Source organism: Alosa alosa, chromosome 2, assembly GCF_017589495.1.
Source record: "Alosa alosa isolate M-15738 ecotype Scorff River chromosome 2, AALO_Geno_1.1, whole genome shotgun sequence".
Taxonomy (NCBI): domain Eukaryota; kingdom Metazoa; phylum Chordata; class Actinopteri; order Clupeiformes; family Clupeidae; genus Alosa; species Alosa alosa.
Window position 1 is genome coordinate 2872393 of NC_063190.1, and position 13967 is coordinate 2886359.

The window sequence follows — 13967 nt, forward strand, 5'->3', positions numbered from 1 at the left end:
TGTACTCGGGCTTGACCTACACTGCGTGAAATGAATCAGTGAAATGAATATTTCTGCCATAAGCAGTTATTGCAAATGGGCTCAACCCATATCTGTATTCTTCTGGTTAAGTGTTTCCCTTCACTTTGCATAAATGCAAACATAATATTTATATGCATTTCTGTGTAACATATGGAAACAAGACTGTAATAACATTGGAAAAAAGGAACTCAGACCAAAATGTTTGTCAGATTATGGTATATTCTGTAATACAAAAACATCAAGTTCTGAATGAGCACAAAATCACATGCAGATACCGTTTGACAGACATGTTGTAAGGTATAAAAAGGTTTACAACCACAAAACAAATCACTACACCAAATGAAAACAAAACAAAAAAAAAACAATGGCGCAACAAGGGATTGAAGTCAAACAATTATTAACACCTTTAAAAATGGTACAAAAGTAAATTGTGGTAAGATCTGTAGCTTTAAATTTTAGTTGAAAGGATATAGATTTGTTAAATGTATCTACATTTTGACAAAGGTCTTACATGACGCTGCATTCATAAAGAAAATAATGGTCTGACAAAACCCCAGCTCCACCCATTTGAAATACATGTATCTTTGATCTAAGGACAGATCACATAAAACAAGGAGGCAGTGAATTATTAAAATAGTAAAATAAGCCATCTTTTAAAACACACATACACACCAAACATGTATGTGTGGAAATCCCTGTTAAACTGTGTTCTAGAAGTGTGTACTATTAAAACAAAAACTACACCACATAGCACTGTGTTCTATTTTCAAATTATCTGGCATAGGCTTGAACAGGCATGATGATTAAGTTGCATTTAATGTTACTCTACCAATCAGAACCCTGCTGTCACCAAAATAATAATAATAATAATAATAATAATAAAAAAAAAAAAAAAAAAAAAAAAAAAAACATAGGACAGCAGCATGGATTAAAACGCCTTTACCTTGTAATGACAGATTTTATTTCTTTTCTTTAATTATTTTTCTCTCTCTTTCAATCACGGACAGAGACATGTGGGTAAGATGGACAGCAGACATGAACAAAGTGGTTGGAAGGCAGAGGTGCATGGCGGGATGCCACGGTAGGAATGTGCTCCGTCTGCCGGGTGGGTGGGCTGCCGCAAGGGTCAGCGGGGTCAGCGTGGTCAGCGTGGTCGCTGCCTACTGCTGCGTGCCCTGCTGGGAGCCCTGCGTGCCCTGGGTGCTCGTCGGGTTCGAGTAGTTACCATAGTTGCCGTACTGGTTGTAGTACTGGTTCCACTGACTCTGGTTCTGGTAATACTGCTGCCACTGTTGTGCATACTGGCCCAGGTAGAGGAGAAAACAGATCAATAAAAACATATACATACATATTTAATATGTACATACAAAACAATACTAATATATACATATACACACACAGATAGATAGAGAGATAGATAGACAGATAGATACTTAAAGTATAAATACTTTTTTGATCCCGTGAGGGAAATTTGGTCTCTGCATTTAACCCAATCGGTGAATTAGTGAAACACAAACAGCACACAGTGAACACACAGTGAGGTGAAGCACACACTAATCCCGGCACAGTGAGCTGCCTGCTTCAACGTCATGATCTAAATGATTTGGTAGTAAAGATGTGTGGAAAAGAGAGATGCTGCGTACCTGCTGATACTGCTGGTTATAGTTCTGCTGCTGGTTGTATGTCTGTCCAGTGGCTGCAGGAGTTTGGCTATAGCTTTGCCCATAGCTTTGCCCATATCCGGGGTACTGGCTATAGCTGCCATAGTTGTAGCCTTGGTTGTAGCTGCCTTGGTTGTAGCCTTGATTGTAGGACTGTGGCTTTTCAGTGAGAAAAAAAGATAATTGAACATTTTACATTGAGACAATTCAAATATATCCAATATCTAAAGACGACACACAAGAATCTATTCTGGCTAAAGGTTGCCGATATTTGAGGGCCACAGTCAATGAAATCACACCCCTCTCCTCTCTGCGCCAGAAGCAACATGTTGATTAGCTGGACTTGTTTATGTCTCAGTCTGAGCCACCATGTTTGTTTCCCCATTACAGAGCAAGGACCGTGTACAAACAGTTATTTTGAACTCGGAACCGACAGACTCCACCGACTCACTTTTTATGTCCACACACTTCTATAGGAGTATTACCTGGGACTGGCTATATCCTCCAGTGCTTACAGTGCTGCCCTTGTTGTAGGATCCCTGGCGGTTATGGTTGTAGCCTCCACCACCTCCTCCTCCTCCTCCTCCTCCTCCAGACTGCTGGTTGCGGTTGTAGCTACCACGTCCCCCTGAGCCTCCATCTCTGTAGTTGTTGCCCCAGCGATTCTGGTTGTAGCCTCCTCCTCCGCGGTTGTATCCTGCCAGGTGGTGATCAAAGTCAGTATTTTAAAAAAAAAAAAAAAAAAAAAAAAAGGCCACATCATCTTGCAATACTGGAAACACAGATTTTATGCACTACATTAATTCATCTCATTTTTCTTGATTTCCAAGGAGCATTACAAACAGTAAATTAAACTGATGCATTAGGCCTAAACTTCGTCAATCGTCAATGAAGGCTTTGTGTTGTTCATACACGACTCTTACCTCCACGGAAGCCGCCGCCACCACCGGGTCCACCCCTGTTCTGGTAACTGCCCCGGCCTCCCTGGGGGCCGCCGCCACCGCCGCGGTTGTCAAAGCGCTGGAAGCCCCCACGACCACGGAAGCCACCGGGCCGATTGTCGAAGCGCTTGTCGGGGGGTGGGCCCGCCTTGCGGCCCTCCTCGTTGTACTGCTTGATGAGAGTCTCGGCCTCTTCGCGCTGCAGCTCTACGTATCTCACTTCGTCGAGGAACTCGCCCGCGTCCGGGAGCACAAAGTTGGCTACGGGAGCAGAGGCAGGGACGGCAGTGAGGTAGGGGGTACGGCCGTGCCGGCGAGACAAAGAAGAAAAACGTGATTACAAACAGTTCCAAAATAAAGACAACTCAAAAAACCTGAGTGACTGAGGGAGGCATGAGAGTAGAAGAGAAAGAAGAAAGAAGGGAGGAACGGAAAGAGGGAGAGAGAGGCAGAGAAAAAAGGAAGAATGGAGTTGGGGGGGGGCAGTAGAAACAAGAAAGAAGGAATGGGTAGTGGACAGAATGCAGTGTAGGGGCTGGAGCAAACATTACCTTGGAGGGAGTAAGGGAAGATTTGCACCAGATTATTTTAAAATAGAATAAAGGAGTGGGATTGGTGGAAGGGGTATGGAGAGAAAAATAATGTGCAAGACTAAGAGAACAGTTATGAGAGATAGGGGTAGTAGGTCACTGCAAATCCATCCAGGCAGAGTTGAAAGACTGGCTGTTATGCCTCATTCTAGTTGCTTTATCAGAATGGGTTTACGTTAGCTGTGAATTCAATATGGACTTGAAAGCGGTTCCCATAGAAGCTTTTTTTCAGATAGCAACATTAGACGTGTCAATGAGAGGAGTTGCAGGAGATGGAATTAATCAAGGGGGGGATGATGAAAGGAAGAGAAAAGGTAGGAGGAAGAGCTCTTTTATCTGGCAAAAGGGCTACAACTTATGGGGCAGAACTGGTGGGGAGGGGGGGGGGTTCTTCCAAGTTCGGATTAAAAAACAAAAAAAAAAAAAAAAAAAAAAAAAAAAAAAAAAAAAACACATACATAGCAAAGGCAGTTCTTGTGTGGTTTTTTTGGGTTATCCATGGAATTCCTACCTTTCATTTCTAACACAGCATGATCGGGCACATCCTTCCCTTCCTCATCAGTTCGCTTTAACGTTCGCTCTTTTAAATCGTCGTCCGTGGGACAAATTACAATAGCCTTGCGTTGAAAACCTTCAAAAGGACGCATTTTTCGTCTCTGGGCTGATCCATATACATTTGTCTAGCAATGGTGACAAGAAAGAAGTAGAAGCTGTTCATTATTGTTCACTTGTTTGCTTTTGTTACGGCTTTGCGTTCCATAGGAGGGAAATTGGATTCCTGCAACGATGAAAGTGAGAGAGTTTTTTTTTCATGGCTATATTTACTGTGCTGGATTCACTACTGGTTGTCTCTCACAACCCCACACACCTACCTTGAGAGTTGGAGATGAGGCAGTGCCTCAACTCACCATGTCCACAGCTAATGAGACCGACATGAGGGGACCCTGGAAGCCAAGTTACTGGGAGTGGCTTTAATGTTGTCAACTTTCCCCCAAAACACTCGGCTACTAAACACTCTGAAACGCCTGCCAATACCTGAAACGCATGCCAACATTACATGGCAATTTACTAAGAACCAGACTTCTATAGTGCTTACAGCTAAAATAATATTGCAGTTCACCACACAGTCAAACAATACAGAACACTCATTAAATAAACATCACTGCCACACTGTGTCACTTACTGAAAAAAGATAATGAAGTCATATTCTATTCAATCATCATTCAATCATTTTATCATTAAAGAGGCACTACCACCGCCCTAACGCTTAGTGTGATGCCATGTTGAGCAGGGTCCCCTTACTTACCTCTACTTACCTGTTTTTCACAGGCTCGTCAGACCCAAGACATAGACAAACACTCAGTACCTACCTGGGGGTACTCACGGTATCCTGGGAAACCATAGTTTGTCCTTTAGACCCTACCTACCTTTCAACTTGACCAAAAAAGGCACTGGAAAGTGAAGCAGGTTAGTTTCGTACTTACCTTTAGGTTTTCATTTATAACACAACATTCAAAAGTTCCATATGCTACATAATAAAGCTATAGTCAAAAACATCAAAAGTGATGTTCATTTTCTTACGGTTACCATAGTAACAGAAGGTATATTTCTTACTCACCAGGCAGTGTTTACTTGTTTTTCAACATCTTACTATTGGACTATAAAGTACAATGCGGAAAGAACTTCTCTTCAACAACACATACAAAAGGAAAATCCAAAATACTGATTTATATATAGATATATATATATATATAAAAAAACATACGAAATTAGCAAATATCCTCATTTCATTTAAGCAAAAAACAAAATGAATGACTTTTCAGCAAAATATTCAGGACAAAACGAAAATGTAGGACAAAGTCTCCAGGGAAACAGACGCTGAACAGTGCTTTTCTCCTGAACTAGAGAGACAGTAGCAGAGAGGACATTAATGGACGTGTGCATCAGTGGACAGCAGTGGCTAGGGCTGGGGGAGGGGAGAGGGGGAGGGGGTACAGCTGTGCTGGAGCAGAACCTTCGGGGAGGCCAGTACCTGGTCCAGGATGTAGTTGCGCTTCTTGCGGGCGGCGATCTGGATGAGCCTGTTGAGGCACTGCGTGGCCTGTTGGATCAGCACGTCCCAACGGCCGGAGTAATTCCTCTGGCGACGCAGACCCATCACCTGTGTATGGGGCAGGGTTTTTATCAAACACACAACCAAACCGGTGCCGGTATTTCAGTCAGAGTATATTGGAATAGTATAATAGGTGGTGGTTGCATAGTGGTTAAAGAGCTGGGCTAGCATGCAATAGCCTGAAAAGTTGTGGGTTCAATAGACCGCAACAGTCCCGTCCACAGTTGATTCCTGAAGTAAGAATACAATACAATTTCTCCATTGACAATTGGAGTAGAAGCCATAAAATCGTAACCGTCCGTGGTAGACTTAAAACCAGCTACGACATGACTAAGCGATTGTACATGCTCATATTGAGGCCAAAACTTAATGGGGCATCAACCTTGTGTTGAGGGAAAAAAAAAGTTTGCTAAATTAATAAATGTAAAATTTGATAAATAAATAAATAATTAATAAATCCATACATGTAAATGCAGTATATGAGTAGTATATTAGAATACCTTCATCTTCTCCATGATGGCATTGGTGCCCAACATGTTGAACTTCTTCTCAGGGTTGTCCAGCGCGTACTTGGCTGCCCACGTGGTCTTCCCTGCGCCTGGCAGGCCCACCATCATCAGGATCTGAGCAGCACAATGCAAACACAATGGACATTACAATGGCTGCTAGCCAGTGAAGTAGCACTGCAGTGAACACTGCTGTCCACAACATGCTTTCATTTCAACACCAAAACACTAATGGCACTCGTAAAGTTTGTGGCATAAAGCATTGAGCGAAGTTCCACTGTACTGACCTAACTGTGTGATAGAGCTTCACTTATCAGCATGCATATCGGACGCATGAATGACATCACATTTTTAATGACTGATCAACGACCAACCATTAAGTAGGGCCAGACGATCAAATTAACTAAACACAGGCCATGGAACATGGAAAGCTTCTATATGGCCTTTCAAAGTATGTTTTACTTATGTGGCATTCATGAGCAGAACTCTCTACCTCTATATCAGAAAATATGCAGTTCCAGAAAGCTAGCACTGTATCAGAAGACATGTAGTTCCAGAAAGCTAGCACTGACCTCGCACTCTGCCTTGGATGCGGGCCCGATGGTTCCCCGGATGCGGTCCTCCAGAGGTACCTGCTGGATGAAGGTGTAGCCCTCAGGCGGAGGGAAGAAGGGTTCAGCCTTCTGGCCAAAGTTGAACTCCACGGCGCAGTTCTTCACGAGGACGTGGGGGAAGAGTGGCCGCCCGGCCAGCTCCTCCTGGGTTGCCTGGTAACACACACCCAGCATTTTTCCATTCTTAGAGAAGGACATCTCCACATCGCCACCGGTCTCAAAGTCCTGCAAACCGGACAGAGGAAACAGAAGAAAAGGGCTTAGGAGGTGACACATATCCTGTGGGACATGACTCATGTGCAAACGCAAAAGCAGCATCCAAAAGTAAGGTGGGGAAAAAAGGAAAATGTGCTTGCCATGTAGCAGCCGATGACATCGTTTTCACCAAACTTCTCTCCATAATCTTCAAACTTGCAATTTAAAGATTTCTTTCCAGTTCCACCATACCCAAATGAGAATGGCTCTTCACCTGCAATTCAAAACGGAACTCATAAGGGAAAAGGGTGGAGGCCCAGTGGTCATTCACTTTTCCCATAACAGTGTAAACATCGCAGCTCGACATGCACTGCTATTGTCCCTGTGGGTTTATTCGCTACAATCTGTCTATTTAAAAATCAGCTTCCTCTAGCGTACAGTGTCCTTGAACTGTGAACAGGAGCTCTCCTCACCAAGCTGGGTACTGCAGGAGTCCATGGACCATCCCACTCGCACCACATGAGGGTCAGGCTCGCTGGACGGCAGGTGCTTCACAGAGATCTCCTCATTGATCTACACACAGAAAACATCATATTTATCTTAACTCATATACACTCATCGTACAAAGACACTGACTGTACAAAATGTGTTTGTGCCATTTTAGATTGGATGATGTGACTATGATACCTTCAGCTCGTAGCAGACACGGCCCTTGCTGACTCCATAGGATGTCCGTGCCCCAGCCCAAAGGTAAGCAAAGCCTTCAATGGTGAGAGGGTATCCACTGTATCGGTCACGTGACACCTTAAAGTGCAGGTCGCAGTTATCTGTTGGGGGTGGGGGGTAATTGAATCATCCGTGAATATGTTATTCATTCAACTCAGACAGCAATATACACAATAAAAAGTATTACACCTCCCAACTATCATAAACAAAATTACATGTCTCCTCTCAAACACCATGTCAATCTTGTCTTCCCTAATTATAACTGTAATCATACCAACACACACACTGCAGATTGTACTTCTTGCTTCAGGAATCCAATTATGCATCATACAACCAAAACAACCTCCCATGTCTCTGCTGAATTATTTAAAAACGTACAGGTATCAATGGCTGCAAGGGTATCATCAAAGTCTTCCTCCTCTTCCTCTGCTGGTGGCTGAGGGGAACGTGCTCTGTGGAATCACAGGAGATTATATAACATCCGCAATGGAGAACATAACTGCGGAACATAACATCAGTGGTGCAAATGAACAGCATGAACATGTACCTCTTGTCCTCCCGATGCTCGTAATAGCCATAACCACGGTTTTCCTCATATGGCCTTTTGCGGTTGTAGGACCCGTACCGGTCGTCCTCTCCTTTAGCCTGGGAGCCCTGGTCTCCTTGCATAGCTTGCCATTCGTTAGCAGGCTCTGCAGCTGGCTGCTCCTGCTGCTCCTGGCCCTGCTGCTGCCGCTCATCCCCTTCCCTTTCTTCTCTCTTGACTTCATCTTTTAACTCAATTTTTTCTGCACAATCAAAGAGAATAATGCTATTAAATATTCTTTGTCAAGTTAAAATGTGCCTAAAATACAGCAAGCGGATTTACGAATATACTGAAATAAATAAGTACCTTGACATAACTCACCAGGGGCTGTTTCAGTTTGTTCCTGGGGCTCGGGTTCTTCTACCTGTGGCTCAGACTTCTGGATCATGGGCTCCTGTATCATGGGCTCTGGCTCGTCTGCCTGTTGATAATCCTGCTTATTGCCGGGCTGCTCGTTGTAGCTCTTCTGCACCTCTGGTTCCTCCTCTGGCTCCTCATAGGCCGGCTTCCTCGGGGGTTCCTTAAACTCTTGCTTTACCTCTGGCTCCTCATACTGCTGGTGAGCTGGTGGGGGTTCCTCGTACGCCTGCTGGTTGTACTTTTGCCCCATCTGATAGTTCAAACCCATGTGTGGCTCCAGGGTATCCGAGGCGAAGTCGTCTATCCCATGCGCAGCCTCAGGTGCACCGTCTGCACTCTCCTCATAATCATCGTCGCCTTCTTCGCCCCCCTGCCCGATCATCTGTCCTCCATTCTCTTCCTCGTCGGACTGTTGGTCTGGCTCATCATCTTGCTCCTCCCCTTCAAACTCTGCAAACCGGCGAAATAGTGATAGTAAGCGAAATTCGGCTACATTTCAACTGCGCACAACACCACTGCCAATACCACAAGCTCCGTGGGAACCCACGTTGGGAATGCCAACAGATCGTCCATCTGGCGGGTGAACGGTTAGCACTAACGTTAGCTCGGTCACGTTGCAATACACGAGACCGGGTCGATGTCATAATCTCTTGTAATCCTGCCATTACATGCAATGCATTACAAAAACTAAAATGCATTGCATTTTTTACTTATCCTCAACACACACCGTAACACAATATAATGCATGCAAATACTACTTGTGTTTACCTTCATCTTGATAAGACTCGGCTGCTCCCGCCTCGCCTTCGACATCATAATCTCCCTCGTCGCCCGGGGGCCCGCCCCCAACACCAGCAGCCTCGGCCTCTAGTGCAGCTTGTAAGCGATCGACAAGATCCGCCTTCAAGCCACGAGTATCGAGGCCTCGACGCTGAAGCTCCTCTTTCAGCTCATTTACTTTGAGCTTCTTCACGTTCACTCCACTCATGTTTCACGAAATGTAATGTTGCACTGTATTCTCCGGGGTCACAACCTTAAGCAAGGATTAAAGTCGTGTTAGAAAAAAGTGGAATCTAGGATGGAGAAATCGCCTGGGACATACATGGGCCCGCTAACAAGGCAGCTAACGTTAACTAGCGATAGCTAACTTAGCAAAAACCGCCAGGGGATCTTAACTAGAATCTTTGATCTTAACGTTAATTGAGATACATACTATGATGTATTAACGAACAGCTAGTGCAGAAATGAAAAAGCATGCAAGTAGTCTGACGACTAACAATGCTTTCTGACCGTTAATCAATTTACCATAACTGGCTATTTATGTTAGCTATTGCTAGCTAGCTAGCAACATCACTGGTAACGAACCTTCCCTGCATTTTAACGTTACGTTACATTAGTGCATACCTTCAACTGTGATAACAAGCAATAGTCCAATACCCGTGCATCGTGCAATTGTATGTATTACAAAGTAAAACGCTTCATAAAAGTAACACATACCTTTAAGTTATTCCCCTTCCACTCGCAAATGTTTTTGCGTCCTTGTGTGCAAAATGGACGGTGACTGAGCTAGCTTGCTATTTCCTCGACTCAGAGCCAACATCGGCGCTCTTCATGTGAGTTTGTGATTGGCTGACCTTACTGTCCCTCTTACGGTTACAGTGTATCCAATTGTAGGTACGTGGATGCATCAGTTTTTTTTTAATTTGATTGGTAGCCTTCCTTAAAATGTTGCAGGCCTATGTCGTTGTCTCGATTTTGGTAACTAACATTTGATTGCATGCAGTTCTAGATGGCAAAATATGCATAATTTCCCGGGTAACCAAACAGCAGTTGTAAGCACTGGAAGCACACATTTTGATATGTTGAAATATTTATAAGCGAAGTAAAACTGATCTATTTTACTTTTGGTGAGTGCAAAAGAATCAGTGGACCTTCTAGATGTGCAAAGAAGTCTTTCTTTTGCTTCCAAATAAATACACGAATAAGTACAGAAATAAAAACAGTGGCTCCGCTCTGACGCCATGATCACTATGACTATTTGTCCTCATTTTTTTAGATTATGTCTCTGAATTTCAAGCCATTTTCATTTCATTTTTTTACATTGTCTTAATTGTACCTACCACCATAAGAAATCAATATAAGCTACACAAACGTGTTCCTTTGGATATAAACATTTTTATTTGTTGACTAAACGCTAATTGTTCTATATATTGTAGAGAAATAAAACTGTCTGAGTAAAGGCTCACTCTCATCTGTTCAGAAATGTGAATAGAAAAAAAATTAGGCAAGATTTGCCAATTTGTGTAAATGATGCGTACACCTGCGCTGCGATACTCTGTGATCGATTAGTCAGATCTAGATCGACTGTGTGTACACATTAACAACAGTGGGAGATATAATCAGGAAGAAGACATTTTATGACCCTGTGCAACATATTTAGTTGTCGAGACGGTTTTGCTCGTGTTTATGTTGTAGGGCACTACGATATGGATAGAACTTCCTGGACTGTGTGTGCCATACATGCGCTTGGGTGAGTTGCTCGGCTTATGTTATGTAGATCACTTGAAATGGAAAACGGAGCTGGGGGATGAATCCTGAACGCAGAGCAGTTTAGGAGTTTAGCATTGAGCATTACTTCAGGCTGAATGTTAAATTCCTATACTTCTCTGCGGGCAGATTTCTATCAACCACTCACTGTTTGTTTAATTTTCCGATCCGTTCAGTAACTGCAGTCTTCTGAAATGGAATTGTTGAATGCCTGTACTGTAGCCTATTCTACTACTACTGAATGTAGAATGGTAGCCTACGTAGAATGCTACATACTATCGTCAGAGAGGGTTGAAGCGGAGCGGCTAGTGATCAAGGATCTTGGTATCGTGTTGCTTTCAAGTAGCATATAGGCCCTGCCAGGATATTTTAAAATGTGTTATCTGAAATGCTTCAAACAGGTATCATGGGAGAGCTTGCTTTACCAAATGTACGTGCGACGAGCTTCCGTGTCCACTCATCACGTGGCTCGTGTCTGAACTGAAATCATCTTGCCCTGATGCTGAAGGTGCAACTTTACAGACTACTCAGTCCCCAATATACTCACTCGCTATGATATTTTGACATGTTATCTCAGTTCAGTATTGCAGTGCAACTGATCATTTCTTGTTTTGTTTTTGTCCTAGGGAAGAATGTCACTGGAACTGTTCTTGCAGGGGATCTGAGGGCATATCTGAAAGAGATGTCCTGTCCATACACTACATTAATTTCAGAGACACTGACCCCAGCCAACCTCAACCAGATCACTGGTGAGGAAGCTCTGAAGCTAATATTTTGAACATCTTTTAAAGGCTTTGAATGAAAGAGGTTATTGTTTACAATGAGGTGATGCAGTGCAATCCATTCATTTCAGAATTCCTGGTGTCAGAACTACAAGCTGCTTACATGATGAAGTACAAAGAAAACCACCCAGAGGATAGAGAATTGTGTTGTGAATCTGTGAAAGACCGTAGAGAGAAAACGCAAGATGGAGCAGAGATTTTGGGAAAGATTGAACAGTTTGTAAAACAAGATGATAGAGTGGATAACAAGGCAGAAGAATCCAACAGAGAGTTGTCTCTACTTCTTGAGGCCCTAAGTATGGCTACGTCTTCCAATTTTACTGATATACAGAATCAGGTAACAGAAAAAGTCCACTTTTGCATTTGCTTTAAAGGTTCAGGCCATTCAGCTAATTAGTCAACACAGTTCTAGAGACAACAGAGACGACTCTCGGTTGGATTCTACTGGTTAGGGCTTCGGGCTTGGAACCGAAGGGTTGCCGGTTCGATGCTCGATCAGTGGGAGCGGCCGAAGTGCCCTTGAGCAAGACACCTAACCCCTCACTGCTCCCCTAGCGCCGCTGTAGCAAGGCACCTAACCTCTCACTGCTCCCCTAGCGCCGCTGAGCAAGGCAGCTCATTGCTCCGGCTTAGTGTGTGCTTCACCTCACTGTGTGCTCTGTGTGCTCACAAATTCACGGATGGGATAAATGCAGAGACCAAATTCCTTGCATACACAAGTATACTTGGCCTACAAACCTTATTTAAATTTGCATTTACATTTTACATTTTTTTATCTGGTCATTGTGTTTGTGTTCAAACATTGTAAGGTGTCCCTACATTGCCCAAGCTCTGTAAATGAGAAATAAACAAAGTTGTTTAGACTGAGCAATACATTGTTCACATTGGACGAGGAAAGAGAAGTGTATTTGATTAGCTTAAGCTTAAGTTTTAAAATGAACAAAATATTTTGCCAGAATCATTGACTGTATCTTTAATATGTTATGGTTATTGTTAAAGAGTTTAGCTTGACCAACTATATTACATTATATAATATTATGTAACTATATTACATTACTGTCCCCTTCAGACTGACTTGTACCATATTCTTTCTTAAACAAATCAGGTGAAATCATCTTTGGCTAAGTTGCCAGAAGGTGATATTCCAAAGCCATTGCTGAATACTGAACTGAACTGTGATCAGTGGGTACGTTACATTACTATATATTGGAACATGTTGTTTAGGTGCAAGTATGTCCTATTCATTTTAGTAGAATTACTTTTAATTACATACTTTTTATCCTTTGCATTCATTTGCTTAGAGACAAATCGAAAAATTGAATGAAGCCCTTGCTACAGACTACAAATGTCGGCGACAAATGATGATGAAACGATTTGAAGTCACTCTTCAATCATTTATGTGGGGGGAGAGAGGGAAGGTAAAGCACTTTATTTTTCATCAATCCTTTGCACAAATCTATAACCAATAGCTTTAGAGGTATAACATGCTATCAACATTTGTACTGTTTCATCAGGAGATTTGAGCAGTGAGCTGATGTTGCACAGCATCTCAGCTCTTGAAACAGTCTGCATGTTTTGGTTTAACACGGTTTTAACTGAACACCTCAGGACCGTGCAAAAGCGGTGGCGTCCCTGCCTCCCCTCTTGCTGTCTGCCGAGTCCCACGTCTCCCTCTCCCGACTGCTGGCAGCTCGAGAGGATCAGTCGCGAATATTGCCAGTCAGAGCAGGACCCTCGACAGCAGTCCATAAGGTATCGTCACACCAGCCATACTCATCATATTCATTTATGGACGTTTATGAATTCATGAATATTTGGCACATATCCATTTACCTCATTTATGATGTATCTATTTTAAGGTCTTAATGGGCAGTGTGCCAGACAGAGGCGGCAGACCTGGAGAGATTGAGCCCCCTATGCCTGACTGGAAGAGAGAGAGGGCACACGGAGACAATTCCCAGAGAAAATACAGACCTAGAAAGAAGAATCGGAAATGACAAAAATTAAGGAAAAGCCTCTATAATGCTAGAAGGAAGGAAGATACAAAATTATGTTAATATGATGAAATATGAGTAACTCTACAATTAAGTTGACTCTACAATTAAGATGAACATGGAGGACATGCATTTCTAAAATGCCATGCATTAAATGGTAGCTCAAAGCTCTGTTTTGTTTAACATGTCGGTGGACATGAAGCACTATGTTTAATATTTTTCTCCCTAAAATATTGTTTAAACTGACTACCATTTTATACATGTCTTAATTGTACATTTCAATTAAAAAGACATTATGTACATAATGTGTGAGTATTTGTGAAATCCTTCA

General features: G+C 42.9%; 2 protein-coding genes across 3 annotated transcripts; one reads left to right on the top strand and one right to left on the bottom strand.

The window, feature by feature from the left end:
• Positions 1–220: 220 nt before the first annotated feature.
• Positions 221–9958, bottom strand: hnrnpul1l (heterogeneous nuclear ribonucleoprotein U-like 1 like). Of its 2 annotated transcripts, none has more exons than XM_048235201.1 (16): positions 9811–9958; positions 9082–9346; positions 8275–8763; positions 7915–8155; positions 7746–7819; positions 7329–7468; positions 7115–7214; positions 6803–6915; positions 6405–6671; positions 5827–5949; positions 5246–5374; positions 3725–3893; positions 2606–2884; positions 2168–2379; positions 1665–1841; positions 221–1322 (listed from the first exon to the last, which is right to left on the bottom strand). In XM_048235201.1, the coding sequence occupies exons 2-16, from the start codon at positions 9299–9301 to the stop codon at positions 1182–1184; spliced, it is 2874 nt and encodes a 957-aa protein (XP_048091158.1). In that variant the 5' UTR covers positions 9302–9346; positions 9811–9958; the 3' UTR covers positions 221–1181. The 2 variants fall into 2 exon arrangements, with proteins under 2 accessions (XP_048091158.1, XP_048091152.1); XM_048235195.1 differs by having other exon boundaries at positions 8260–8763.
• Positions 9959–10673: 715 nt separating this feature from the next.
• On the top strand, positions 10674–13941 carry im:7138535 (uncharacterized protein LOC797998 homolog). Its single transcript, XM_048235604.1, has 8 exons — positions 10674–10843; positions 11262–11368; positions 11487–11609; positions 11714–11979; positions 12748–12828; positions 12944–13060; positions 13251–13394; positions 13502–13941. The coding sequence occupies exons 1-8, from the start codon at positions 10731–10733 to the stop codon at positions 13637–13639; spliced, it is 1089 nt and encodes a 362-aa protein (XP_048091561.1). The 5' UTR covers positions 10674–10730; the 3' UTR covers positions 13640–13941.
• The last annotated feature ends 26 nt before the right edge of the window (positions 13942–13967 follow it).

Coding starts and splice junctions, on each gene's coding strand:
- hnrnpul1l (XM_048235195.1), bottom strand. CDS start 9,301: ATGAGTGGAGTGAACGTGAAGAAGCTCAAAGTAAATGAGCTGAAAGAG. Junction 8,156..8,259: donor CCCTGGTGAGTTATGTCAAG/GTACTTATTTAT, acceptor TTGATTGTGCAG/AAAAAATTGAGTTAAAAGAT. Junction 7,469..7,745: donor CCTTGCAGCCATTGATACCT/GTACGTTTTTAA, acceptor CACCCCCAACAG/ATAACTGCGACCTGCACTTT.
- im:7138535 (XM_048235604.1), top strand. CDS start 10,731: ATGACCCTGTGCAACATATTTAGTTGTCGAGACGGTTTTGCTCGTGTT. Junction 11,980..12,747: donor TTACTGATATACAGAATCAG/GTAACAGAAAAA, acceptor TAAACAAATCAG/GTGAAATCATCTTTGGCTAA. Junction 12,829..12,943: donor AACTGAACTGTGATCAGTGG/GTACGTTACATT, acceptor TCATTTGCTTAG/AGACAAATCGAAAAATTGAA.